Source organism: Leptonotus elevatus, chromosome 21, assembly GCF_054856555.1.
Source record: "Leptonotus elevatus isolate MCC_2025b chromosome 21, RoL_Lele_1.0, whole genome shotgun sequence".
Lineage (NCBI taxonomy): Eukaryota > Metazoa > Chordata > Actinopteri > Syngnathiformes > Syngnathidae > Leptonotus > Leptonotus elevatus.
Window position 1 is genome coordinate 504,430 of NC_141259.1, and position 27,870 is coordinate 532,299.

The 27,870-nt window shown below is 40.8% G+C and overlaps 1 protein-coding gene across 1 annotated transcript; it reads left to right on the top strand.

Moving 5' to 3' along the window:
- The first annotated feature begins 408 nt into the window (after positions 1-408).
- On the top strand, positions 409-27,812 carry f3a (coagulation factor III, tissue factor a). Its single transcript, XM_086066368.1, has 6 exons — positions 409-623; positions 2,919-3,027; positions 3,165-3,358; positions 13,465-13,646; positions 13,731-13,899; positions 25,458-27,812. The coding sequence occupies exons 1-6, from the start codon at positions 548-550 to the stop codon at positions 25,598-25,600; spliced, it is 873 nt and encodes a 290-aa protein (XP_085922494.1). The 5' UTR covers positions 409-547; the 3' UTR covers positions 25,601-27,812.
- Positions 27,813-27,870: the final 58 nt, after the last annotated feature.

Consider the following 27,870-nt stretch of genomic DNA (forward strand, 5'->3'; position numbering starts at 1 on the left):
CAAATGTTCATCTCAATCAAGTGCCCTGACTTTAACACCTGTGCAGCAATTTTCAAAAACTTTTATTTTATTTTATTTCCACTCCAGCCGTATGGGCCAGTCTGGGCCTGATACTGCGGCACTGCTCTTTAATACTACTAAAATCTGACAACGCCACTTTTCATTAAAATACTAAGGGAGAAAATATCATGAGATTAAAAGTTACATATTGTTCTGTGTTTGTGAATGAGAGGCACAAACTTTGTGCATTGTGAATTGTCGCTTTTTGAGTTCAGTTCATTGGCATTCATAGGATGAGGCAGATCTAACACACTAAATATGGCGGACACGCTTACGTATCCCAGCAACAGGTCAATCCGCTCAAGGCGGGGCCAATTCATACATTCAATGTCGATGGTTGAAGGACTGCACATTCAAATCACAGTAGTCACACAAGCGTCACCGAAAGAGTTCAGGTTACTGTAACACTACTAACGCACCCCCCAATAACAAAGTACTGTTGACACATTTTCGACGCGATTATACAAACTAGTAGAATTTAACACAAATGCTGACCACAAAATGGGAAAAAGCAGCGCTGGCGCTGTTAATACTCCTTTTTCTCAACTCAAATGCCGTCACAGGTGAGTGAAGTCCGCTGACTTTAATGGATGTACATTTCGTTGATGCAATGCTTTATTTTTTATTTTTTTTTAACCACACACGCATAACTAGCGCGCGCGTGTGTGTGCGTTCGTGTGTATTGTAAGGCTATTTATTAGAGTGTTCTCGGCGTGTGTATTGTAGGCTATTTATTAGAGTGTTCTCGTCATGCTTGAAAACCTGCAACATCGCGTCAACATATTAAAATGTTTTTAAAAACACCTGCAATTGAAACAATTTTAATACACAAAAGACACATGACTGAATAATGTAATTTGCTTGTTCGATGGAGAATCCAATCCAGTCCAGTCATACAACTTTATTTGTTAAGCACTGAACTGAACTACCAAAGTGTTGTAAATATAGACAGAGCGAGATAATTAAAAGACACAAACAAAACGACCATCATCATAATAAACCTATTCAAACATAACCTGTACATAAAAGTTTACCTGAATTAATTTCCCCTTAATTTAGCATTAATATATATTTTTTATAGTTACGATATAGTACCTATTTTTTAACATAATACATGTAATGCATTATAATTTATACCATGAACTAAAAATTTTACACTGTAAATTTTCTGGTCTCTGCTTTACTCTACTTTCTGCTGAGAGTTAGCCATTGCACATGTTGTGAATCTATTTTCAATTGCCGTACATGGATACAGTTTGGTTAAATACGCTATAGAGCTACGTTCTAACTTCTATGAGACCTTTACATTTCTAAGATGTATGAAATCAAGAAGATGGAACCTTAAATCACAATAGGGCAAGGTGTTAATTCAATATCAATATGTACTGCGATGATATCTATTGACACTTCCGAACATCCGGGCATTTCTGATATTTCCACAATGCAACACAATGCAAATGCTTCCTTTACATGGTGAAAACAAACGGCGCATTGTATTGCTTTTGCGTGTAACTAACATACCAAACCAGGCAGATTGTTATAGTAGTCAAATGACATTTCACTACATTTTAAAATAAAAATAATCTTCAAAAATCTAATTACAACGATTCAAAGTACAATGCTTTTCATTGAGTTGAAGGCTTCCTTTCACTGAGTTGACCGCTAGGGTTAGGGTTAACCTGCGCTCCCACCATGCTTTGCGGCGCCAAGGATTGAAATAGTGTCTAAAGTGCATGTTCTGTCTTAATTATTTATTTAGTTAGTGGTCTAGTTGTTTTATTAGTTATTAGTGATGCTATCAAGTTTGCTGTTATGTGGTGATTTTAGTTTTGCTGTGACACGGTGATTGTGCATGACATGTGGAATAATGCCTACATAGCCTACATTGTGAGTTGAAGTGAAGGTAAGATCTTCTACAGAAAGTGACCTGAGTGCCACTGCCCCTTGTGAGCGCCACGTTGGGTTAGCGCTCATGAGGTGGGATAAAAAAAATAAAAAGTTGCCCTCATGAGGTGGGAATTGTGGGATAAAAAAAGAGTTGCGTGAAGGGTCCGAACGGAGCGTGGACGGACCGAATCGAAACTGATATGAAACATATCATGGATATACATTTTTGCCCAGCCCTAAATAGCAATACTGTATTCATTAAACAAGGGGAAACAGTCAAGCACTGTCACCAGTTAGCTCAGATCAGCTATACTATGTCAGTATGATATTCTTTTTTAATAAATAAGAATATCTACCAAACAAAATACTGTAACGTTAACCCCTCACAACAAGACCAGCAGAGTTAAAGTTTTCGAGAATCAGTGGCACTCAATGTGGATAACGTGCTTGCAATGCAATTTTTTTCCATAACAGTCACGACTAATTTATTGTGTTTTATGGTTAACAAGCTTTTTATGCAAAAGTGACTGCTCATACAGTTAAAAGCTGGGATTTGCTATATCTAATATGTGAAGAAATGCTGCCATTGAATATGGCAATCATTTACAATGTGATGGGAACAGGTAAATGGAGCTATTAAAGGAATGCATGGATGTAGTTCAACTTCACATAGCTGATGTTACGTTGTTCATTAGACAGCTAACTTGTTGCATAGTTTCTGCTGGGTCTTAACAAGTCTTAAAGAAGTTTTCCTTCAGTCACATTATTTTGAGGTCATTGAATTTTGATAAAAATAGATTCAGGGAAAAAAAGTTATGTGTTGTTCATGCATAATGTTTAAAGTTTATACTAGCTCAGGTCAGATGTGTAAACTATATGATTTTAGTCATCGTATTGTTGGTCAGGTTGCAACTTTGCTATTATTTGATTACAAAGTATTTGAAATGATTTGTTGTTCATTCATTTTACAGGGCTTTATCCCAGAGCACAGACCGTCACCTGGAAATCCACAAACTTTAAAACCATTCTGACCTGGGAACCATTACCAACTGATTACTCATACACTGTAGAGTTCTCTGTGTAAGCCCTTTCATATATTGTACAGTAGAGTTCTTCCAATATAACTTTCTACTCTATCATCTGACACTTCATGTTGTTTGTGTGATTAGTATTTATTTTATAAATGTGTAATGGTTTGTGTGTGAAACATTTTGCAGGGTTTCCAGGGACAAACAGAGGAACTCTAATTGCATACGTATCTCAACAACTATGTGTGATCTGACCAGTTCACTGGCTGACATGAATGCCTGCTATGTAGCTGATGTCCTGTCTGAACCCCCACTGGGAGTAACCTCTGACCTCACTGAGTTCCCATACACAAGCTCGTCACGATTCTGCCCCGCCAATGAAAGTAAGTTTTTATTAAACCAACATAATTCAACTGGAGCCAAAAATGCTGACAGCGGCGTAGCATTTCACGGAAACAAATACGAATTGCATTGTGCATACATACATTACAAACCTGATTGCAGTATACTTAGCTCCATGTTGGGTGCTGAAGTCAGTGTATAACTAAAGTTGTGTAACTTCAGCACTGCCAATTCATCATTGCTGAGGTAGGTAGGCTTTTCTTCAATGTAGCGCTCGTCTCAGTGCAAGACCATGCATGCTGAATACTGTAGTTTTGTCATCATAGTTTATTGTATGATGTAAAGCTTGACAGTGATTCAAATTAGGAAATTTGCTGAATATTTTACAGTGACTAGGAAGTTCTGCAAGCAGTTAATTTCATTTATGTAATTCTAAAAATACATAACAGAAATGTTTTCAAATACCAACTGGCATGTGTGCACGCATTAGTTTAAAGTGTATTAGACACGAGACAAAATCACCCTATAAACATTTTCAAGAAAGAGTATCAAGCAGAAAAATGTAGAAAAATGTAGACTTGCTGAAAAGGCTTGTGTGAAAAGCAGTCTGAGAATCCGAGGCACTCTGTAGTAATGTTTAAAAGTCCTTTATGAAATATGCACTGCCAACGTGTTTCAACAAAGGCGTGTCTTCATCAGGGCAAAGTTCGAGCGCTCACTCTACCTGTGTTTTACAGATAATATGATTCAGTGTGACTGCTTTGGTAAATACGCAATGAAACAGCCTCATAAAAAAATATATATTTATGTGAATTTCGCAAGCCATAACAGCACATTTCCACGCCACCCCTCACATTTGACTCAAGCTGGCAATGACAAGCTGTCAGTAAGTAATTTTTTCCCCCCCTCATCCACTCACATACAAACAAACGCGGTCTCTGGGTGGGAAGCGAAGCTGCACCTTGGGCAAGCGACATTTTGTTCTTCCAACAAAACATTTTACAATTCTTAGAATTCGTAGTAGTAATCTGAGTGTGTCATCATTTATTTCCTCTTTGAGTTCTTTAACCCATTTATCCCTGATATGTAATGTTGATGTTTTCCTATTGACAACAAACCCTTATATAATTTAGATATTATTTTCCTTCCCTAACCCTATATCTAAGCTGTGCTGCATAGAAATAATCTTCTAAATGTGGCAGTGCCAACCCACCCTCTTTATTTGGAATTTGAAGTGTTGAGAACTTAATTCTTGGTTTCCCCCCATTCCATATCAATCTTGTTTTTTTTGTTTTTTTATCCCATTCAATAAATTGGTGTTTTTTTAATTGGCACTGGCAGAGACTGAAATAGATACAAAATTCTCGGCAGCACATTCATTTTGATAGTCTCAATTCTTGCATACAAGTTTAACAACAAGACATCCCATCTAACCATGTATCATTATAGATTTGTTGATTTTGTAATTAGCTTCATACAACTTATTGAGGTTGTTTGTAATTGTTATTCCCAAATAACTAATATAATTTTCATTCCAGCTAAAACTATATAGTTGAATAATTTCAATAGGGGGGGTTGCAGTTAAGCCTGTGTTTTTCTAACAGTTAGTTTATAAACTGAGAGGTATCCAAAATAATTTAGGAGGTCCATTAATTTTTGTTGGCATACTTCTGGTTGTTTTAAATATATTATGACATAGTCTGCAAATAACCCTACTTTGTGCTCATTGTCTCCAATTTTAACTCCGTCTATTCCCTCTTCCTGTCTTATCGCTTGAGCCAAGGATTCGATAAAGATAGCAAATAAAGTTGGGGAAAGGCTACATCCCTGCCTGGCCGACCTTTCCAGCCCAAACCAGTTCATGAGGCTGCCATTAATCTTAATTCTCGCGTTTAGATTTTTATATGTTTTCACACATTTAATTGATAGTGAGTTGAAGCCTAACCTTTCTAAACAACAATACAAAAATCTCTAACTAACATAATCAAAAGCCTTTTCAGCATCTCAACTTAATAGTAAAGCATTTTAATTTTTATTCTGCACCTATTGTATTATAGTGTCCTCCTGATGTCTTGGATTTGACGTCCTCTAATAAAGCCTGATTGATCTTAGTCAATCAGATCAGAAATTAAAGTCTGAAATCTGTTAGATATAATTGATGTGTATATTGTTGTTTACTGAGTGGTTTAGTGCTCTTATTAAAGCAAATAACTCCATGATTAACTAAAATAGTAACTTCAGATTATGAATACTTGATCATAGGATTTTCATCGTTTATTTTGCTCCTACAAACAGGCAAAGTCAGCGTGGTGTCCCAGATGTTGCTGAGGAAATTACAACTCCCCTCAGTACCGTCTTTTTTCGCATAAGCCATTACGGCAACCCAAATAATCGCTACAGTCTATAGCTTTCACCGTGCTCGTTGTCTTTTCCTCTTTATGTATAACAGTAATTATGGCTTCTCATCATTCTGCAGCGTATGATTAAATGATGCCAACAACAAAGGGATCAGCTCTTTTTTTACATATCAAAACCATAATTCACGGGAGTTTTGTTTGATTTCATTTTTTAAATAATCTTGTTTAACTATTTTTCGATGATTGGGGAAATTATTACTGAATTTTGTGTTACTCCTATTTTTGGTAGATCTAATACATTTAACAACTCTTGAATTGTCTCTTCAGTTGCAGATTCTGGTTGTGAATATAGGTTTGATTAATTATCTTCAAGTGCTTTTTCGATCTCTAGGTTTGTATACTAAAGTTTTGGATCTAGGGTTTCTAATTTTATGAATAATGTTAAGTTGCTGTTTATTTCTTAAATCTCTGGCTAGAGATTTGGTTAATTTTGCTCCCCTTTCATAGTTTGTTTTAAGAATCTTGTTTTCTTTTCTACCTCTTGTGTTAAAATATCGTCTATTTTTTCCTCATTTTCTTTAGTCTTGTTGAGTGTTTCTGGGTCATTATTTTTCTTATGCAGTTGTTCAAGAGCCTCTAAATCTTACGTAACATTTTTAAAGCACCAAATTATTTTTTATAATGTATGGAGTGTGAGATATCAATGTACTACTGCATTCATCACATCCCATATTATTGTAGGGTCTGTTTCTCCATTACAATATTATTTTTTGTAATTGTTTATTTGAATTTCATATCTTCTACAAGTTGCTGCTTTTTTAGCATGCCAACATTTAATCTCCAGTATTTTTGTTTTAATTGTCCTGTTTAGATCCAATGTTAAATTCAAGGCACAGTGATCTGACAAAACTGCAACCCCTATCTAACATTCCAATATTATAAACCGGTCTTCCTTGTTCATGAAAAAAAATAGTCTATTATTGTATGACTCAAATGTGGAGCTGAATAGAATATATAGTTCCTCTCTAATGGGCGGCACTCATGCCAAACATCTATAATAATTGACAAGCATGTGTTGTGTGTTTTTTTTTTAAACTAGATCAGGGGTGGCCAAGTTCGGTCCTCGAGAGCCCCTAACCAACCTGTTTTCCATGTCTCTCTCCTTCACCGCAGCTGAATTTAATGATCAGCTCATCAGAACGCTTTGCAGAAGCCTGATAACGATCCTAATCATGAATCAGGTGTGTTAATGGAGAGAAACATGGAAAACAGGCTGGATAGTGGCTCTCGAAGACCGAACTTGGTCACCCCTGAACTAGATGAATCTAAAGTGTGATTCTAATCGCCCCCATACACTATTATTCCTTGTGTTTCTAAAGTAATATAATCTAAGATAGCTTTATAGAATGATTTGTCAGACTCAGGTGGTGCATAAATATTAAATAGTGTGACCATATATTCCTCTAACTTCCCCCTAACCAAAATAAATATATCTTCATCATCTGTAATCCTGCTACTTGCGTCTCCTCTAACCTCATGATCCACATATCTGGTCGCGACACGTTTAAAAAAAGTATATATTTTTTTAAATTAAATTTTCTTGAAATCTACTTTGGTGGTCCACCCAAGAATTAACATGGTGTGGGAAACACTGAGTGGTACTTTAACAAAACAACAAACACTTTTGAATAAAACTTAACAATATAGAAAATCACTCCGGAAAACAGTGGGGCTTTCCTTTGGGCTCCGAGACCTGTTGGTAGGTGAGGGAGAAAGCTTCCTATAAGAGAAGGGCCCCACTGACTGCAAGTAGTGACTCAAATCCTCCTTCCATTCTACACAGTCCAACTATGTTTTAGAATATTCTCTTGCCTGTATTGATTGTATTCCTTAATTCCAACATTTGCAGGAAGTGTAACCTACATATAACAATTTCTTCAGTTGGAACCTTGATTATTTTATAGTTATTTTGTTACTTCCCTTTGTTGCTCCATAACTTTATCGCAGAAACTCCTGCAGTTTCTCCTTCGCTCTCTGGCTTGCTGCGCTGGACCGGGACTCCGACGCGCGCGCCTTCATCCACGTGCTCCTCTGCTGAATGCGCCTCTCCATTGCGTCCTCGCTCTGCTCCGGGGCTATGACTGTCACATCAAGTCCTTTTCTCCTCATCTCATCTGCCGCGTCCTGTGGGTTTGCCTATGTTTTGGCCCTATCTGTCCAGTGTATTTTAATCTTGGTCATCGTTGTTTGAAACTTGACCCCATTTTCCTTCAGGACTCGCTTTATGCTTCCGTAGGCTTTCCGTTTTTGGACCACCTCAAAGGCATAGTTGTGATCAAAGAACAATGGTTTCCCATCTATTTTTGGACATTTTTTTGGCATGCCTTCTTGAGTATGGACTCTTTAGTTTCGAACTGGTGAAATTCACAATAAGTGATCTTGGTGCTGCTCCTTGGCCAGATCTCTGTTAGCGCCCTGTGCGCCCACTGGATCATGAGCCGTGTTTCAGCTGGAAGCTCCAGCTCTTTCTGCAGCAGTTCCTCCACGAAGCGGGGCATGGAAGACCCCTCAGCTCCCTCTGGCACTCCAAATATGCCCAGATTATTCAGTTGTGATCTTTCCTCCAGGTCAGTCGGTTTGTCCTTCAGAATCTTCTGTTCTTTCAGAGTTTTCAGCATGATATCTTTCACTTTCATATCACAGTCCTCAACTTGCAAATGCATGTGTGCTTCCTTTAAGCATTCTCTTTGATCCATCAGTTCCTTGTTGTTGTCTGCCAGACGCTTTTTTATTTTATGTCAACCTTAATCTTTTTCTTGAACAACACAAATCCATTTCTTATCTCAGGCTAGCATTAGCCATTAGCTTGCCTGCGTCAGCAGAGTGCTCATTTTCATCCATTTCTGAGTCTTCTTGCGGTTTGTTTCAAGTTTGTCGTCCTTCGCGTTTGTCTATCCCAATCATGTCTCTTTTATTACATTGATTCTATTTGTTTTTCGCTGAGTGGGGTTTACCTGGATTCTTTCTAGCGAGAGCAAAAAGGTATGCTGTCATCTTGCTTGCTGTCAACCCAGAAGTCTTGGGTAATGTTTTTATACTAACCCGGAATTCTTTTTTGTTCATATCATACAGCTTAACGCTGTATCTGGTGAAATAATGCATCGCAGCTGTGACTGGGCATTCAAGAGGAGCAAAGCTAGCGAGAGTAGCATCGTTATCTGAAAGCTTATTCAGAACGCTGCAGCTCGAGTTCTGACCAAAACAAAGACGTCAGAATATATCACTCCAGTCCTTAAGGCTTTACACTGGCTCCCAGTCATAATAGACTTCAAAATTCTGCTACTGGTTTATAAATCACTGAATAGTTTGGGTCCTGAATATATTCAAGAAATGCTGATTGAATATAAACCCAGCAGGGCTCTGAGATTTGCAGACTTGGGTCGACTAGTAGAACCCAGAGTGCGAAGTGAACATGGTGAAGCTGCATACAAATAAGATGCCAACAGAAGTGAAGTTAGCCCCAAGTGTAAATGCTTTTAAATCCAGGTTAAAAACTGCTTTTTTGCTATACCTTTGATTAAGATCTTTTTTGCCTTATCTTAAAAGAACTTCTTTACTCTAATTGTTTTTAACATTTGCTGTCTAATGTTTTAACATTGTCAATGTACGTTCTTTTAGTAAATTTTGTAAGCTACTTTTGTTTTCTCTGCTTTGCCACTGAATGTTGTTAACTGCTGTTTTTGTTGATGCTGGATAGATCTTGTCTTTACTTATGTAATGAAATGTGCTTTAGAAATAAACTTGCCCTGCCGTTAGGCTGAAAAAAATCCAAACAAACCCATCAGAGAGAGCAAAACAGTCGAGCTAAGGAGGTGAGCAAAACGAATGGTCCGACAAGTGACTCAGACGTCAGCTGCCTCTATATACACACGCTCTACTGATTAAGAAGTGGCTGCAGGTGTGTGTCTCCTGGGACCCGGCCACTAGTCAGGCTACAAGCAAAACACAAAACTACCTGAGCGCACAGGACTGCCAGTAAATGACAGTACCACCAACCAGTCCACCATCTTCATGCATTCTGGACCACCACATCTTTATGCATTTTGGGCCACCAAAATCACTGGGCAAGGAGGGTGTACGTGCGCCCCACCCCAGGGTGGCAGGCGATTCTGGACATGTGCCCCCATTGCAGGACCTCAGGGCGGAGGTGGACCGGAACAAACAACCTCCCTTCAGGACATCCATCTGGAACTCTGGCTTGGGCCTCCTGGACCTTTCGCCCCCTTCCCACTGCAGTGCCCCCATCACTCGGTCGGCGGGAATGATGGTCTCCTCTGTCCCCTTTTCTGTCTCAGGGTCATGGATCCAGGACAGTGCATCTGGCTTGGTATTGGATGAACTCTTTCGGTAGGTCAGGACAAAGTTAAAACGAGCGAGGATTAGGGCCCAACGAGCTTGCCGTGAATTTAGTCGCTTGACAGTCTCGATGTAGGTTAGGTTCTTGTGGCCCGTGAAGATGGTCAATGGTTCCTTGGTGCCACCCAGCCAATGCCTCCATTCCTAGAGAGCCATGACAATGGCTAGCAGTTCACGGTTTCCCACATCGTAGTTGGCTTCCGCTTGACTGAGGCGTCGGGAAAAGAAGGCACAGGGATGCAGCCTCTGGTCGACCGGGGAGCGCTGGGAGAGGACTGCCCCCACTCCGGAATCCGATGAATCAACCTCAACAATAACAGGGAGATCAGAGTTATGGCAGGGAGATCAGAGTTATGGTGGTGCAGAACAGGCGCACAGATAAATAGTCGCTTATGCTTAGCAAAGGCTGCCTCTGCTTTGGAGGACCATTTAAAGGTTGCCTTACTGGAGGTAAGTCGTGTTAGGGGTGATACTATCTGACTGTAGTTTCTAATAAAACGTCAGTAGAACTTCGCGAAACCCAAGAATCTGTGCAACTACTGTCCGAATCTTGGCAGGGTCGGCTCGCAGTTTACCCTTCTCAATAACGAAACCCGATTCTGCATGGAACTCACACTTCTCTGCCTTAACATACAGCCGGTTTTCCAGCAAACGCTGAAGCACCAGTCGAATGTGGTGGCGAAGTTCCTCAATATTCTTAGAAAATATCAGTATATCGTTGAGGTAGACAAAACAAAAAAAAAATCAACATGTCGCGTAGAATGTCATTAATCAGTCTCTGAAACACTGCGGGGGCATTAGTAAGACCGAATGGCATAACCAGGTGTCTTAAACGCCGTCTTCCACTCCCCCCTCCTTAACTCTTACCAAGTGATACGCGCTTCGAAGGTCTCGCTTTGTAAAAATTGTAGCAGACTGTAGCGGACCAAAGGCAGAGTCTAGCAATGGCAGATGGTACTTATCCTTAATTGTAATATCGTTAAGACCCCGGTAGTCTACACACGGCTGCAGGGTCTTGTCTTTCTTATCGATGAAGAAAAAACCAGCACCAACTGTTGACGAAGAGGGACAAATTAACCCGGCGGCAAGTGACTTAGATATGTATTCGTGTAAGGCTGCTTTCTCAGGCTGAGATACCTGGTAAAGCTTTGAGTTTGGTAGAGTAGCATTGGGAACCAGATTGATGGCGCAGTTATAGGGACAGTGTGGCAGCAAGGACAGGGCACGGTCCTTGCTAAAAACCTTTGCGACATCATGATATTTAGGGGGCAGCTTAGTTAAATCAATCACCTCAGGGCTCTTTTCTGTCGGGGCAGGGGAATGACACTCGGCGGACGTTAAGCAGTGGGAATGACAAAAAACACTCAAATGTTCTATGGCGGGGATGTCCCAATTTATGTTGGGGTTGTGTTGCTTTAGTCATGGCAACCCCAATACTACCGGTGCAGCAGTCGAGGGCATAATAAGGAATCGTCGCATCTCTACATGGTTACCGGACAATTTAACGTTAAGGGGAGCTGTGATGTGTCACCTCCGCCAGATCCAAAACCCGACGAGGGTTACGGAGTAAAAACATATGACATTTAAGAGAACTAACGAGACCCGGGTGACCAAAAATCAGGCATCAGAACCTGAGTCAATCAATGCAATAACTTTAGCGTGGTGTCCAAAACCTGTGATTTCACCGGGCAGTTCTAGTCTCTTGGTGTTTGAATCCATGTTCAAGTTTACTGTCTCGGTATCGTCCTCGGTGTACTCACACAGGTGACTGTCGCTGGAAGCGGCCGTCGATCCCTCCATCTGGCGTTGCCCCCTCAAAGCCGTGGAAGGGCCAGAGGGGCGCGGTGGACGCACCGGGCAGGAGGAGACTCTGTGTCCCAGCTGACCGCAACAGAAGCAGGCCCTGGTCTGGATGCGGCGCAACCGTTCAGCCTGGGTCAGATGACCACCACCACCGACTTGCATAAGAACCGCTTCTGGTGCCGCAGTCCTCTGCGCATACTCGGAGGAGGAGTCGGCAATGCCCTCATGGGTGGTCGATGGGCTGGCTCCTGTGTGCCAAGGTGGAGTGCTGACACGCTCCCGACGTTGCTCTCTCATTCGGTTGTCCAGCCTAATGGCAAGAGCGATGAGTTCTTCCAGGTCCGTGGTCTCATCGCGAACTGCCAGTTCATCCTTGACTTGGGAACTCAGTCCTCTGCAAAACACGCTACAAAGGGCGAGCTCACCAAAACTGCTCTCGGCGGCCAAAATGCGGAACTGGACGGAGTAATCGGCTACAGATAAATGTTCTTGAGTAAAATCCAGTAGCAGACTCTCAGCCTCTTTGCCCTTAACGGGGTGATCAAACACTCGTTTAAATTCAGTGAGAGTCTGGGAGTGACGTACGCAATTCAGGTTTAGCATTGCTGATCGCCACACCCCAAGTGGCTGCCTTGTCAATAAGTAGGCTCATTGTATGCCACTCTCGCATTGTCGCTAGAGTACGTGAGTGGCTGCTGATCGAATATTAATGAACACTGATGAATGAATTGGTAGCATAACCCGGGTTCGCCACCATAACGAGACGGGTACGGTAAACTGTGTTTGCAGATATTGTGTGCTACCGGGGTGCCGGAGGAATTCCTCCGGGCTTGCCCCTCAAAATAACATGGGCGGACAAAGCGTCAAACCGGGAAACTAACATGGCTACCGCCTCCCTAAGCTCAGTCAGGGATTGTTCATGGCGCCCCACGATTTGTCTCTGGCTGGTTAGGGCATGGCATATCTTAGTGTTTTTTACGGGATCCATGGTCGGACCATTCTCTTACGTGTAAGCAGTGGATACCAAAAATGTAGACACAGAGTAGGAACACAAAAATGAATTTTACACAAAAAGCACACAATAAAGTACAACTGAAATCGCTTGCAAATTCAAGGAACGAGAAGAACTGAAAGCGCACGTCAAAATGCGGAACTCTACATAATCAAAAGAAAAAGAAAAAAGTACTTACAGAAAAACACGGAAGCAAGATCAAGAACGGTCGAGGAACAGGATCAGGAAGTCGCGACTACAGTTGAGCTAAGGAGGTGAGCAAATTGAATAGTCCGACAAGTGACTCAGACGTCAGCTGGCTCTATATACACACTTTACTGATTGAGAAGTGGCTGCAGGTGTGTGTCTCCTGGGGCCCGCCCACTAGTCAGGCTGCTGCTGCAATCAAAACACAAAACTACCTGAGAGGACACGACTGACAGCACACATGTGTTTGATAACGTTTTCATGTTCAAACTGTGGTAAAATTTTAAAATTGAAAATTTATGGGAGGTCAAACATTAAGCTATCATTACTTTTTCTGCCAACAAGCAACATCTGATCAGCATTTTCTTTCCAGCTGATATAGGTAGACCTGATTTCAAGCTGGAGGTGAGCAACTACAAAAACAAGACTACACTGTTTGTGACTGAGCCACTCACTGCATTGTTTAAAGATGGTCGCCAGCTGAACATCAGAGACATTTTCTTAGAGAAACTACACTATAAAGTTACTTATCGTAAAAATAAGAGCTCTGGCAAGGTAAATTTCATCCGTCATCAAATTCAGCATAAATTGAAAATGAATGATGAATTAATTATTTCTCTCATCATCCTTTGCTTTCAGAAAGTGTTTATCTCAAAAATTAGTGTAATAGAGCTGACTGATCTGGATCAAGGAGAAAGCTACTGTTTTAACGTTCAGGCTTTCATTCCAAGCCGCAGCAGTAATAAACAGCTGGGAGAGTTGAGCCAAACTCAGTGCTCTGATGACGACAAACAATCCGTCTTTGAAGGTGAGTGTTTGATGTGTTAAGCTTCATTAATCTGACAGTGGGTGCATTTGCAATGTTTCAGAATCCATAGTGCATGCAAGAAATTAAATGGCATGCAAAGTTGTGTATCTTTTCTAGTATCGTATTTTCGCAAACAAAAGGCGCACCATATTAAAAGGTTACGGGTGCTATTTCTGTATTTAACCCATACGTAAAGAATTATTGGGCGCATGCATGCTAAAAACAAACGGTAGGCATGCATGCCACCGTATATTTTAGCATGCCTGTATGTTTTAAAAAGTCAACGGGAGCAAAACAGTGAATTCGGTTGTACTTTGTTCAATGTACTCATGTTATTTTTGATCAGTCGGTGGCCAAACTCGCCCGGCGCTGCCTCCCAGTTTGGTGAAAGTGTGTTGCCATCTCTCATCTAACACTCTCACGCTGATTGCAACTTCACTCTAAACGCCCAGTTCATGCCCATGTCCAGCGGTTGGCGGCTGCTCTATTCCCATGTACAACTGCGTAACTGATAGCTTGCCTCATAAGCATGTCTCTTCACTGATGCCATTTTTGGGGGTCCTTAGCCAAACTAATGTTGTTTTGCATTGTGCAAATAAATACTGGCAGTATAGTGTTGTTATCCGTTCCTGGTCGATCTCACGGCCAGAGTACGAGTCGTCTCCGCACTTTGCCAAAAAGGCGAGGTCCAAATGGGATAGATGAAATTAACTACGGGAGACAGGAGGTTGCACTGCAGTTTGGTGTTTTATCTCTCTTTTATTCACGTTCTCGTTTCATCTCCACATTTGAGTACATATAGCCTCAACTCTCTTCTGCCTCCTTCCTCTCTTTCTCCCACGGCTGTACCTACGCATGCGCCCTCCAGAACCCTCATTCACACACAAGCAAATCTTCATTCCTGCATGCCTACCTCAATCGCATCCGCCTTTCCTGTATATAAGCAATTAGTGATGCACGATATGAAAAATTTCAACCGATACGATAACTGATAATTTCCTGTTACAACTAGTTTATCTAAAAAAAACAAAAAAACATTCATGTATGTATGCACTCGAAATGCATTCACCATAAGTGCAATAGTGCATGAGGATGAGGTAGGTGAACGGTAGGTAAAATTATATGCATTGACATAGGTCAAACTTAACTCAGAAAAATCTAAATCTAATAAATAGACAAAAGTGCATACAGTATGACACGCATCCTTGAAAACCCCCACCCCTTCACTGAGGTAAAACATAAGTGTAGTCCGTTGTTGTTGATCAAGTGATATGAGTGGTAACATCATACAGGGCGGGAAGGGACACATTGGTGAAAGAAGCGACGGCTTGGTACAGAAAATGGCTGGTTGTCTAGCACAGTGAATACCATAACTTTGGCGTTAATGGCTTTAGCCTTTTCGCCGTGTTTGGAAATGTTTTTATAGTTGTCAAACGCATGCAAAATGGGGACAGTCACACACACTGTTTTTGTTAGTTTAGCGCCATTAGCTGCCGTAGCTGCTGCTTCATGTTTGTTCAAAATGGCTTTGCCGCAATGATGGATTTTCAGTGAGCAGTAGCCTTCTTTCCCCCTCTCAGAATCGGAATCCATGCTGAACATGATTTGCTCTCCTGCAATGGAGAAAAAAGACCAACTGGTGAGGACATGTTGATTGCTATGTGCTAGTTTGCTATGAGTGTGGGCCTCACAAGACCGGCGGCCCAGCTTGGTCTGTTTTTTTATGGGGGGGTTTCCCGATCGGGTCTGCAAGAGCAAGAGCGCGATAGATGACGTAAGCAGAGCAACGTGGTCATCTATTGTGGGCTGTGACTGCTCGCGTATCGGATAAAATGTACCTATCGGGTCAATTCAAAATGACAATCTTTTCCCAAATCAGCAGATATTTTATCAGTTCAAAAAATATTGTGCATCCCTATAAGAAATGTGTCGGCGCCGTCAAGTGTTGTGCTTACCAAAATCGCACAACAACATTGACAGATTTTGGAATTCGGTGCACAGAAAAGGCACACCTTATTTTATCATTATAAGGTGCCCAGTCGATTTTTGAGAAAATGTAAGACTTTTAAGTGTGCCTTATGTAAAGTCTGTGAGTTGAGTATACTTTCCAGCATTCAACAATGTAGACCAAGTGGTATCAAACATACGGCCCGCGGGCCGAATCAGGCCCGCAAAGGGGTTTAATCCGGCCCGCGAGACGATTTTGTAAAATAAAAAAAATGAATATTGTCGGACCAATTCATTAGCCAGCCACAATCAAAGCATATAAATTCGTAATTTCACAAGCAATCCTCAGATGAGCAATGCAACTTGTACACAGAATTGCTTTAGATGTCATTTTACATATTACATATTTGCATTTGTGTTTTTTATTTGGGGGGGGCAATATATTTACAGTTGCGCCCTGCAATTTAGGGCTGGCTCGCAAATATCGAAAATCTGCGTATAATTGACGCCAATTGTTTTTAAATTATATACCATCATTTTACCGATCCGGCCCACTTGGTAATATATTTTCCTCCATGTGGCCCCTGAACTAATATGAGTTTGACACCCCTAATGTAGACAAATGAATGACTAGTTGAAACATAATGCACAAAGAATGAAATATTTGTACACAGAGTGTGGGCACCAGTTAAAATGCCAGGCGTTTTATGACGTAAGAATTAGATCCCAAATAGGATAAGCAAAGAGTGAATGAAGTCCTTTTGTGAGTAAATTTGCAATTTCATTACTTTTTCCAATTTTCTTGTGAACTCCATCCTGTCGAAGTTAAAACTGAAGAAAACGGACCCCCCCCCCCAAAACCTTCCTGGATAAATTTGCTATGCATTACAAGTATGTGACCCACAATTGTGAATGATTTATTGTGATTTATAGCAAGTTGTGCTAGCTTTAAAGTAGTATTTAAACTTTGGCCTCAATGAAAATGGACAGTCGCTATGGTCCTATTTAAAACAACTGTTGCTACAACACTCCTACAGAACCTGAGTGGTCTACTTTTCATGGAAGAGGGGTTTGTGTGTCCCAAATGATCCTAGGAACCAAGTTGTTTGAAGCTTTATGCCCTTGAAAGCATCACCCTTGTTAAACAGACCAGACTAAGCAGTGTTCAGAATTTTTTTACGAGATGAACTCAAACATCTAAAACTTTCACCGTACCCTTCAAAAACATAACTGTCTGTAAATGCCAAAACATCTATGCGCGGCTGGTAACTATCTCACAACAAATATTGAATCTCTTGCGCAGTAATGCTGCACACTTTAAAAAGAGAATTGTTTAACTAAATTAAGATAAATTGATTGTTGACCAATTTAATAAAATTGCTTCAATTGGTAACACACAATCTAATTAATCCAAAGTATTAATTATGAGTTCATTAAACTTAACTCTTTGACCGCCATAAACGTTATAAAACGTTTAGCATAAACCTAGGGAAGGGCGCCGAGGACGTTAAAAGACGTCCCCTATGTTTTTTTGTTTTTTTTTTGGAAACGGGTGCAGGAAAGCCTTGGGCAGCTGTGCTGAAAGTATCAGGCAGATCTGATTAGTAAAAGACTCGTTTTGGCCCCTAGAGGGCAGCAATGACTCTCTTTGCACAAGGTTGGATGGGCCGCCCACCGTGGGCGTCAGTAGAAGACGTGAGGCGGAGCTAGAGTGTTGAGGAGACAATGGCTGATGAAGCCACAATGGCTGACCAAGCAACCGGTTGCAAGCAGCTCACGCTTGAGCATTTTTTTCAAAGACGGAAAGCATCAATCAATACTAAAAAGCGCATTGATGTCGACGATGATGATGACTCCGAGCTTGACGCCAAAGTTGGAAGCCTTGACGCGACTGTTATGATCACGTAGTAAGCCTCACCGGCTAAGCGCGGCTAGCGCGGCTAGCGCTGCTAAGGCCGGAAAACGCGCACAATAACCGACCGGGTACTTCTACACAATCGGACATTCGATCGGGCGATGGAGAGTTGGCATCGACCAATGCAGATTGATGATGATGATGATGATGACTCCGAGCTTGACGCCAAAGTTGGAAGCCTTGACGCGACTGTTATGATCACGTAGTAAGCCTCACCGGCTAAGCGCGGCTAGCGCGGCTAGCGCTGCTAAGGCCGGAAAACGCGCACAATAACCGACCGGGTACTTCTACACAATCGGACATTCGATCGGGCGATGGAGAGTTGGCATCGACCAATGCAGATTGATGATGATGATGATGATGACTCCGAGCTTGACGCCAAAGTTGGAAGCCTTGACGCGACTGTTATGATCACGTAGTAAGCCTCACCGGCTAAGCGCGGCTAGCGCGGCTACCGCTGCTAAGGCCGGAAAACGCGCACAATAACCGACCGGGTACTTCTACACAATCGGACATTCGATCGGGCGATGGAGAGTTGGCATCGACCAATGCAGATTGATGATGATGATGATGATGACTCCGAGCTTGACGCCAAAGTTGGAAGCCTTGACGCGACTGTTATGATCACGTAGTAAGCCTCACCGGCTAAGCGCGGCTAGCGCGGCTAGCGCTGCTAAGGCCGGAAAACGCGCACAATAACCGACCGGGTACTTCTACACAATCGGACATTCGATCGGGCGATGGAGAGTTGGCATCGACCAATGCAGATTGATGATGATGATGATGATGACTCCGAGCTTGACGCCAAAGTTGGAAGCCTTGACGCGACTGTTATGATCACGTAGTAAGCCTCACCGGCTAAGCGCGGCTAGCGCGGCTACCGCTGCTAAGGCCGGAAAACGCGCACAATAACCGACCGGACATTCGATCGGACAATGAAGAGTACCCCGAGTCCAATGCATATTCATCGGAGGAGCGGGTACAGTCTGATCACGGAGAAGACACTGTTTCTGGACTACGATGCCACCATGAATGGAGTGGATAAAATGGATCAGAACATCTCTTACAACCCGGTGTAGCAACTGAAGGACACGAGGAAGCGAGACGTAACGAAACCGTAGCATGATCCTGATATTAGACTTGATGGCAACACACACTGCAGTATATACTTGCTATTCCCCGGAAAAAACGGCCTGCAAGAAAGTGGAGCACGCGAAGAGGCAATCTGTTGTGCAAATGCTGTTGCGTCTCCTTGCACGCAGGAGAGTGTTACAAAAAGAAAAACTGTCGTTGAAACATCCACATATTTGTAAATAGCACCACAGTTGCACACATTTGTAAATAGTTTGCCAAATTGTTGTCAAATTGTTACACTGTTGAATGTAAATAAACGTATTTTGCTATCAAAAAACACTTTTTCATTCTTGGTGGTAGTGTTTTATAGAAGTAAAGCACTATTTAGGTGTTTGTGGCATCATTCATGGACAAAAAGAAGTGTAAAATTCACTAGAATGCATGAAATAATATCGTTTCACTAAAAGCTTGATTTCTCCGTATTTTGGTCCAAAACAGGCGAAATTGGATCAAACTAACCATTTTCTATTGTTGATTACTAAAGAACGGAATAAGGTAGAAACAAACTTTTTTTTCTGATGAAAGATGAAAGTCCAATCTTTCATTTGGTAGTACGTGTGTTTCCATAGTCCAAACAGAACATTTTCTGTGGACCTTGAAAGATCAGTCAAAATGCTTAAATCGGCTGGCACTGATGGCATCCCTTTTCTGAAAACGTCTGGCAGTCAAAGAGTTAATGTATTCACTTTGGATTAATTTAATTCAATTATGTGTTACCAATTGAAGCAATTTTGTTAAGTTGGTCAACAATTTAAATCTTAATTTGGCTCTTTTTAGAGTGCATCTTTATCAACGGGATTATTGTCAAAAGGACATACCATGTTCATGAAAAAAGTGGACTTTTAGTTTAGGCCTCTTGACTTTTTTTAAAATTAAATAACAGATGGCAGAACTATGTTACGCCAAAACTCGCCAGCTGACAATATGAATGAGGAAATCAAATGTCGTATGTAGCTGAGAGAGGCGGAGACAGAGAAAAACGCAAGATTCATTGTGATAAACCTGGCCGACCAAGTTAGATTCATAGAGTTACCTCTCTTTCTCCGCCGCTAACAAAAATATTTTTGCCATCCAGCATAATAAATATATCATTTAGGTAAACTGTTATAATAAAAATGCATGTATATTAATGTAAAATGTCGTGATATGTATCACCTTGAAGACCGTGTATTGGGATACATATGTATGGCGATATGTATCGTGACCCCTGTATCGTGATACACATCATATTGTGAGGTTGTTGGCAATACCCAGCTCTAGTTTTCAGTGGCTGATATCACCAGTATCACACGTAGTCAGGAAAAATGTAGAAATAAATATTTTCCATTCAACGGCCATAAAAAGAAGACAAATAACTTCCCAACTTCCTATACCCACCCAAACCGTGTCAAAATCCTTAATTTCTTCCTGAATGACAGAGCAGCTAGATGCTCTCCCAGATGGAAACTGCCAGTTTGCAGCTATAGCTGATCCAGTCACCAGCAACTTTAAAGCTATGTTCACACTGCAGGTCTTAACTCTTTCATTACATATGACGTATCGATACGTCATAAGCGTCATAGTCACCTTGTACATATGATGTATCTATACATCATAAGCTATTTTTATGCAAGATGCAAGAGTGTACAGGATGGTCTGGCGCAGCTTCTGACTAAAGGATTAGGTTTGACTGCAATGTTATCTAAAAGAAACGGCCAGCAGGAGGCAGCCAGTATCACGCAAGGATCATGTTGCAGAAGAAGAGGAGGAGGAAGTGTAGGTTGGAACTGGGAGTGTCGTCTGTCACTAGTACACTACTAGCGTGGTTTAGAGCAGGGGTTCTTAACCTTTGTTATCTTGGGCTCCAACTTTTCCTGTGAAAAGTGGCCCAGGGCCCATTCAAAAATTTGGATTTATGTTGACTAATTATTGTTTGTATTTAATAATTACATTAAATCTAATTAAGGTTATAACATCATTATCAAATAACATGATACAATGTGGTCATCAATGACATTTATTTATGTGTAAACACTGACATCCAATAAGATGCCCAACAAGCCGGAATCCACTTAAACGTTTTTTTGTGCGTTTATGTTTATTATTATTATTTTTTTTAAACAAACAAGGCAACCAGATTGATAATTGTGATTCACTCAAGGGAGTTCTTCACATTCTCAATCTATGGGACAGTGGGACTGCTCCACAGTGATTTCCTCGGGAAACGTAATTTTTTGTTGTTGCGGTTCACTGTGCTTTTTGCAAGTGGACTCTATTGCGTAATCACGTCGACCCCCATGAGATCTCAGGGCTTAAAGTACTCCGGCACGGTGCCGGATTTCCGCGTAAGAGCCACTAGCGCAATGACAAATCCAGCAAAGTCAACAAATACATGTGGGGAATACTTGACACGTCTGGCAAAACACCGCCAATGCGGAGAGAAGGCTAACTTCAAAATAAACCTTCCCATACCAAGTAATATGTGGAGCGCAATGCCAATGAACGCATTTATTTTGAAGTTTTTCCCGGGAGTGTTTTGCCAGTCTCTGCGCAACAGATGACTTGACTCGTCCTGCAGAACGTGTGTCTGCCGTTCTTATTGCCGGCGTAAACAATTGCGAGCAACGTCAACAAAACAACTTCGTACAGAAATCACGTTTGATCACCAATTAAGGGCATTAAAGGGAGACTTAATTACGCTGACATAGTATTGCACGGAGCCGGTGGCCAGTGTTTAGGGCGTCTACAGTGTTAGCTTGCCAACGGTGCTAGTGGCTGCAGTTAGAGTCATCGGACTACTTCTCAAAGGCAGTCTAATCGATGTGATGATTGCACACGTTGATGCTGACAGCCGGACACTGTTGCCGTTACTAGAGATCAGTTTTAATAAACCAAGCTCACTCAATTGTGCAGTTGATGGTCAGCAAAATCACAACTGTGGTTCTGACGTCACTTTGTCTCACAGACCAAAAACTGCTCATCTTGGAATTTCATTTCATACAAAGTGTTGTACATGGAGTAAAAATCAGTCATGAAATAAAGACAGGTAAAACCAAAATAACACCAAATAAATTCATAATTATCTTAAGTGGGTAAATGAAAAAGTCAATAAAAGAACACAAGTATATAAGTAAATAGGTAAATCAAATAAATAAATTAATAACAAAATACAGCAGGCACCATAAAACATTGAAACAATGCCGAGTCAAACGCCAAAGAACAAAGATGTGTTTTAAAAGTGGGTAGAGAGGGAGGTTGCCTAATATTTACCAGGTCATTCCAAAATTCATGGGGAGAGATTTGTCTAAAGAGAGGAAAATAATGTTGCTGTTAAGCACAATTTAAATTTAAAAAAGAAAAAGAAAAAAAAAGAAATTTATTATCGAGAATTGAAAGTTTGTCGATTATTAGTAAGTGGAAATATATTTTTAACTCTTTGACTGCCAAGCATTTTCAGAAAAGAGGATATGTGGGTGCCAGCTGATTTAAGCATTTTGATTGATCTTTCAAGGTCCACAGAAATTTTGTGTTTGGACTATGGAAACACAGATTGAAATGAAATGAAAGATTGAACTCTCATCTTTCATCAGAAAAAAAAAGTTTTGTTTCTACCTTATTCCGTTTTTCAGTAATCAACAATAGAAAATAGGTTAGTTTCATCCAAATGCTCTGTTTTGGACCAAAATACGGAGAAATCAAGCTTTTTGTGAAACGATATTATTTCATGCACTCTAGTGAATTTGACACCTTTTTTTCCCCCCATGAATGATGCCACAAACACCTAAACAGTGCTTTATTTCTGTAAAACACTACCACCAACAATGAAAAAGTGTTTTTTGATAGCAAAATAAGTTTATTTACATTCAATAGTGTAACAATTTGACAAAACAATTTGGCAAACTATTTACAAATGTGTGCAACTGTGGTACTATTTACAATTGTGTGGATGTTTCAACTACACAGTTTTTCTTTTTGTGAGGTATATTGTGTAAAACTACCCTGCGTGCAAGGGGACGCAGCAGGATTTGCACCACAGATTAGTTTCACTGCGATTGCCCCTTCGCGTGCACTTTCTTGCCTGCTTTTTTTATCCGGGGGGTAGCAGGTATATACTGCAGTGTGTGTTTGGCCATGTTGTCATCAAGTCTACTCTCAGGATCATGATACGGTGACCTGGTGTTACGTCTGGCTTCCTCATGTCCTTCAGTTCCTATACCGGGTGGTAAGAGATGTTCTGATCCATCTTATCCACTCCATTCATGGTGGCATCGTAGTCCAGAACCAGTGTCTTCTCCGTGATCAGACTGTACCCACTCCTCTGATGAATATGCGTTGGACTCGGGGTACTCTTCATCGTCCAATTGAACGTGCGCATGTGCAGAAGTGCTCGGTTGTGCACCACGTTTTCCGCCGTTAGCATCGCTAGCCGGTGAGGCTTTACGACGTGATCGAAGCCGCCGCGTCAACGCTTCCAACTTCGGCGTCAACGCTTCCAACTTCGGCGTCAACCTCTGAGACACCATCATCATCATCATCAATGTGCTCTTTAGCATTGGTCGATGCTTTTCGTCTTTGATAAAAAAATGCTCAAGCGTGAGCTGCTTGCAACCGGTCGCCGTTTTCGCTTCCTCAGCCATTCTCCCCTCAACACTCTAGCTCCGCCTCACGTCTTCTACTGACGCACCCAATCTTGTCCAAAGAGAGTCATCGCTGCCATCTAGTGCCCAAAAATAGTCATTATACTAACTCGACCTGCTTGATACTTTCAGCACAGCTTGCCAAGGCTTTCCTCCACCCGTTTAAAAAAACAAAACAAAAAAACATAGTGAACGTCTTTTAACGTCTTTGGCGGCACTTATTTGGATTTTACTAAACGTTATTAAACGTTTTTGGCGGTCAAAGAGTTAATGCCTTCTGTATTCATAATTGTTCTTACATCATGCAAAAATATTTTTATCCAAATACCTGATTATTCAATAGATTTTTCCGTAGGATATTTCAATACCAAAATATTCAATAGCTGCAGTAGAGGGGACTGCAACCCGCAGTGCTATACTGTACTTGTATATAATATAAATGGATAATGAAAGAGATGACCTGACATTTAGGGAAGACTGGCCATTGGGAATTTTATGAGTTTCCCAAATGCTCAGTCCATCCACGGCGACAAATCAAATAGTAATAGCGTGATGTCGGCCGAACAACAAATCGGCACGTTGAACACCGCCACGCCGCTCCTCGGAAAAAGTTCAGGCTCAGGATTTTTTTTAAATTTAAGCGTCATTACTTCTTTGCATATTTTTGGTGTTATTAGATGCAAGATATTTGCGAACGTCAAGTGCAGCCGTGATGCTGTTTCTAATTTTGGAACAGCCTCGTCGATTGCATGCAGCCTGTAACCTGAAGTAGCCTTGCGCACCGCATGCCCCACCCCACAACATGCTGACAGCAGCGTGGCTAAACAGAATACGGAGGATTAGGAATGAATTTAGCACAATACTACAGGGCAATATTACAGATCGTTTTTTTTCTACACATGGAGGGGTGAAATATTCTGTTTCAAAAATACCCTGCTCCATGTGTACAAAGCCTCAGTTGAAAGCTGTCTGTGGCTGCGGTCGCGGTTACAAAACTGAAATTACTTTGCGGCCCACTAGATGGCGCATTCTCATCAAACATGAGGGCGGCGATCGAATTGCTGCACGTCAAGGAATGACACTTTGTTCGTCAAGCAAGTGCAACGAGCAACCGTCGAGCGATGACCCCTAGACGACTGATGCTGCGGCAGAGCTGCAGTCAGACCAGCCAATTATTTATTTTTATGTGCAATAAACAGTTATTTTGTTATCAAAAGCACTTTTTTGAATGTTGTTTTATTGCACGAAAACATTATTTTTATGTTTGAGCTCTTTTTCTACGTTTTTTTTCTCAGCCTGCTTGTATTTATTTATTCATTTGTGCTTAATTTCCACAAATTAATTAAGTAGTTGGTAGCTATTTGAAGCATGTCCTGCACCCATCCAGCATTCAGTTGCTTGTGCAAAATTACAACTCACAATAACATCTGAATGTAACAGACCTTAAGAACAACAGCTTTGAATAATCCAGAAGACAAAATTCAATTTCATGATTTAGCAAATTTTCAACAATTCGATTTTCATAACGATTAATCTAATTAATTTGATTTATTGCCCAGCCCTACGTGAAATAAGTGATTCCAGCAGACAGCAACTGCATTTTTACAGGCTTGACTTAACCAGAATTGAACATTTTCAGATAGGCCAAGCTGATTTCTATCTATTTTGTTACGGGGAGTTGCCATATCATCACCTTCAAATTATGGGTTGGAGCATGGGACATTGAACATGGCAAGGGGGCAGTCAGTGCGTAGGCAGCCCAGTCTCATGCTGCAGGTGTCCAGACTGCACCTAAATGGTTGCATTTTGCCCCTGGTGTTGGTGGTGAAAATGTCAAAACAAGTCTGCCAATGTTTCTGTACTAAAAGAACATGTGTTTTTGTTTTAATTTATCTACATTTATCATTAATACTAAATCTCAAATATCTGTTTTTTTCCCTATACAGTGTATTCAGTGGGCGTGATTGCAACTGCCATCCTCCTCATCTTGCTGCTGATCATCATAGTAGTTGTAACAATAGTATGCTGCAGGAAGAAGAAGGCTGCCCTTAAAATTGAAAAAGAAGGAGTTCCACTCCGGAATATATAGAGGGTTGTTCTGATCATATACTCGCAAAAAGTTAGGGATATTTGGCTTTCAGGTGAAATTTCAGGATGAGCCTAAAATGCATTGAAACCTTTACACAGGTGAACTTAATGTGACATCCTCTAAGCTTTTGTATGCACATGTCCAACTGTTAAATGTTTCAGTACTTTTTGCACAAGTTGCTGTTCTCTAACGAGGATCTTAACGGCAAAATTCACAAACGACAATGCTCCAGTTCATGGAGGTGGCATCATCAGGGAACGGCTGTAGGAGACTGGTGTACTTCAAATGGAATGGCCTGCACTTTCTTCAGACATCATTCCTATTTAAAAGCTGAGGCTGGGAACTTTGCACCCCAGAACCTCAATGACCTGAGGGCTGCCCTTCAAATAAGAGTGGGATGCCATGTCTCAGCAGACTGAGTCGACTTGTGAACAGAATGAGACGTCGTCATCAAGCTGTAATTGATGCTCAAGGGCACATGACCAGTTATTGAGACGTTGACAGTTTTTGTTGTGGTGTACCCACTATTTTTGTTAACTTTTCTTTCAATTAATTGCTTGAGATGAGGAAATCACCAGTGCATCCTTCTACTTAAATGTCCTACTTTCATGAAATATCATGCAGCGTGAAATTTTGACATTTTCCATAAATTTCACCTGAAAGCCAAATATCCCTAACTTTTTGTATGCGATAGCTACGGATACAGTTCACTGGATGGACATAAAACTAGTCCTAAGATATATATATGTTTTTTTTTTTTCATGAGAGTTAATATTTAGGTTTCTCTGTAACCACTTTTAAATTTGACACGTTGTGGAGATTGTTGCAGAAAATAATATACAATGGAAATTGGAAAATAATGTATCACACTGAAAACTCCTGCCACACATTTGCCATCCCCAGTTTATTCCACGGAGGCTCAATTTTTTAAATTTATTTATTTTATTTTATTTTTTAAATATCCTTAATAGTTATCATCATAAATATTATACTACGGAAAGTAGATTTGTCCAAATCAAAAGGTAGACACGAACTCCATTTTCATGTTTATTAGATATTATTTCCTTCTTGTTTTCAAGTAGTCAGGTTTCCATCAAATTGTTTTGAATTTTTTCAAGCGAATTTACTAAAAATGCGCAAAACGGTCATGCAACTTATGCGCGTTTCCATCTGCTCTTCTCTTGCGAATATTAAGAGGGGACTCCGCCGCAGTATGTGGTGGTATACACCATAGAAATGTACCTGTACAAAAAAGTGTTAATTTGTATCTGTAAAAGTTGTGATTTGTACCTGTAGAAATGACAACTTGTAGTCAAAGAAGTCGCCACTAGGAGTCACAAGTGGTTTTTCTGCTGCTGTCCAGTCACGTGAGTTTTGCACCAAATATCTCGCTACAAATGGTGCAAAACTGATTCGTACGCGTAGAGCACCGTGCATTTTTTTTCGTAGAAGAAGAGGGCGGGCTCTGGAGGATTTGGGCGGGCTAAAGCTCAACCTTAATGGTTGCGCGAACGACAGTGGGTTGAACTCAAATGACGGCACGTTTTTATCATTAATATGCACAATTCCGAAATTCCAAACAAACAGAGTAGCCACACCAGTTTACGTGTCATTTTGGAAGAAGAGGATGTCCCAGGCGTGAAAATTTCAACATGATTAAGGAAAATACTGTTTTATTTCGCAGATCTTCTGCTGATGTAATGTAGCAGGCGGAGGTCCCCTCCCCCACCTGTGGCAGTGGCCTTAGTCTTTTTTTCTGGTGGCTACAATAATGGACAACATATATTTACAGCTCAACACCTATTTAGTCTTATTTATTATATATATTGTTATAGGCTTCTTGCCAACTTGTTGCCATGATCGCTTTTGGCTACTGTTGAGATAGATGTAACAGTGAAGTGAATATGTAGGTCAATTCGAAGTGCTTTACATTAAATCAATAATTAATAACACTATTAATGTGAAATACACATCTAACATGAAACAATTATAACTTATACATTTAGTCTGTCTGCTTTTTTTTTTTTGCCAATGATATTTCCCTCGTCTTATTGATAGCAGCAGTATTGCCTTTTTTGGTGAGTCTTGAATTCCTCATACAGCTCCATCAATAACTTTTGTTCTGTTTGTGAGAAGAATACTGTTCTCGTCTTGGATGGATGCAGAAACGGCTCTTCTGAACATCAAATAAAACATTCCAAATGATGCACAATCTTGTTTATTGAATGATACATGTTATTTGATCTGACTATTTCAAATAACTCTCAATA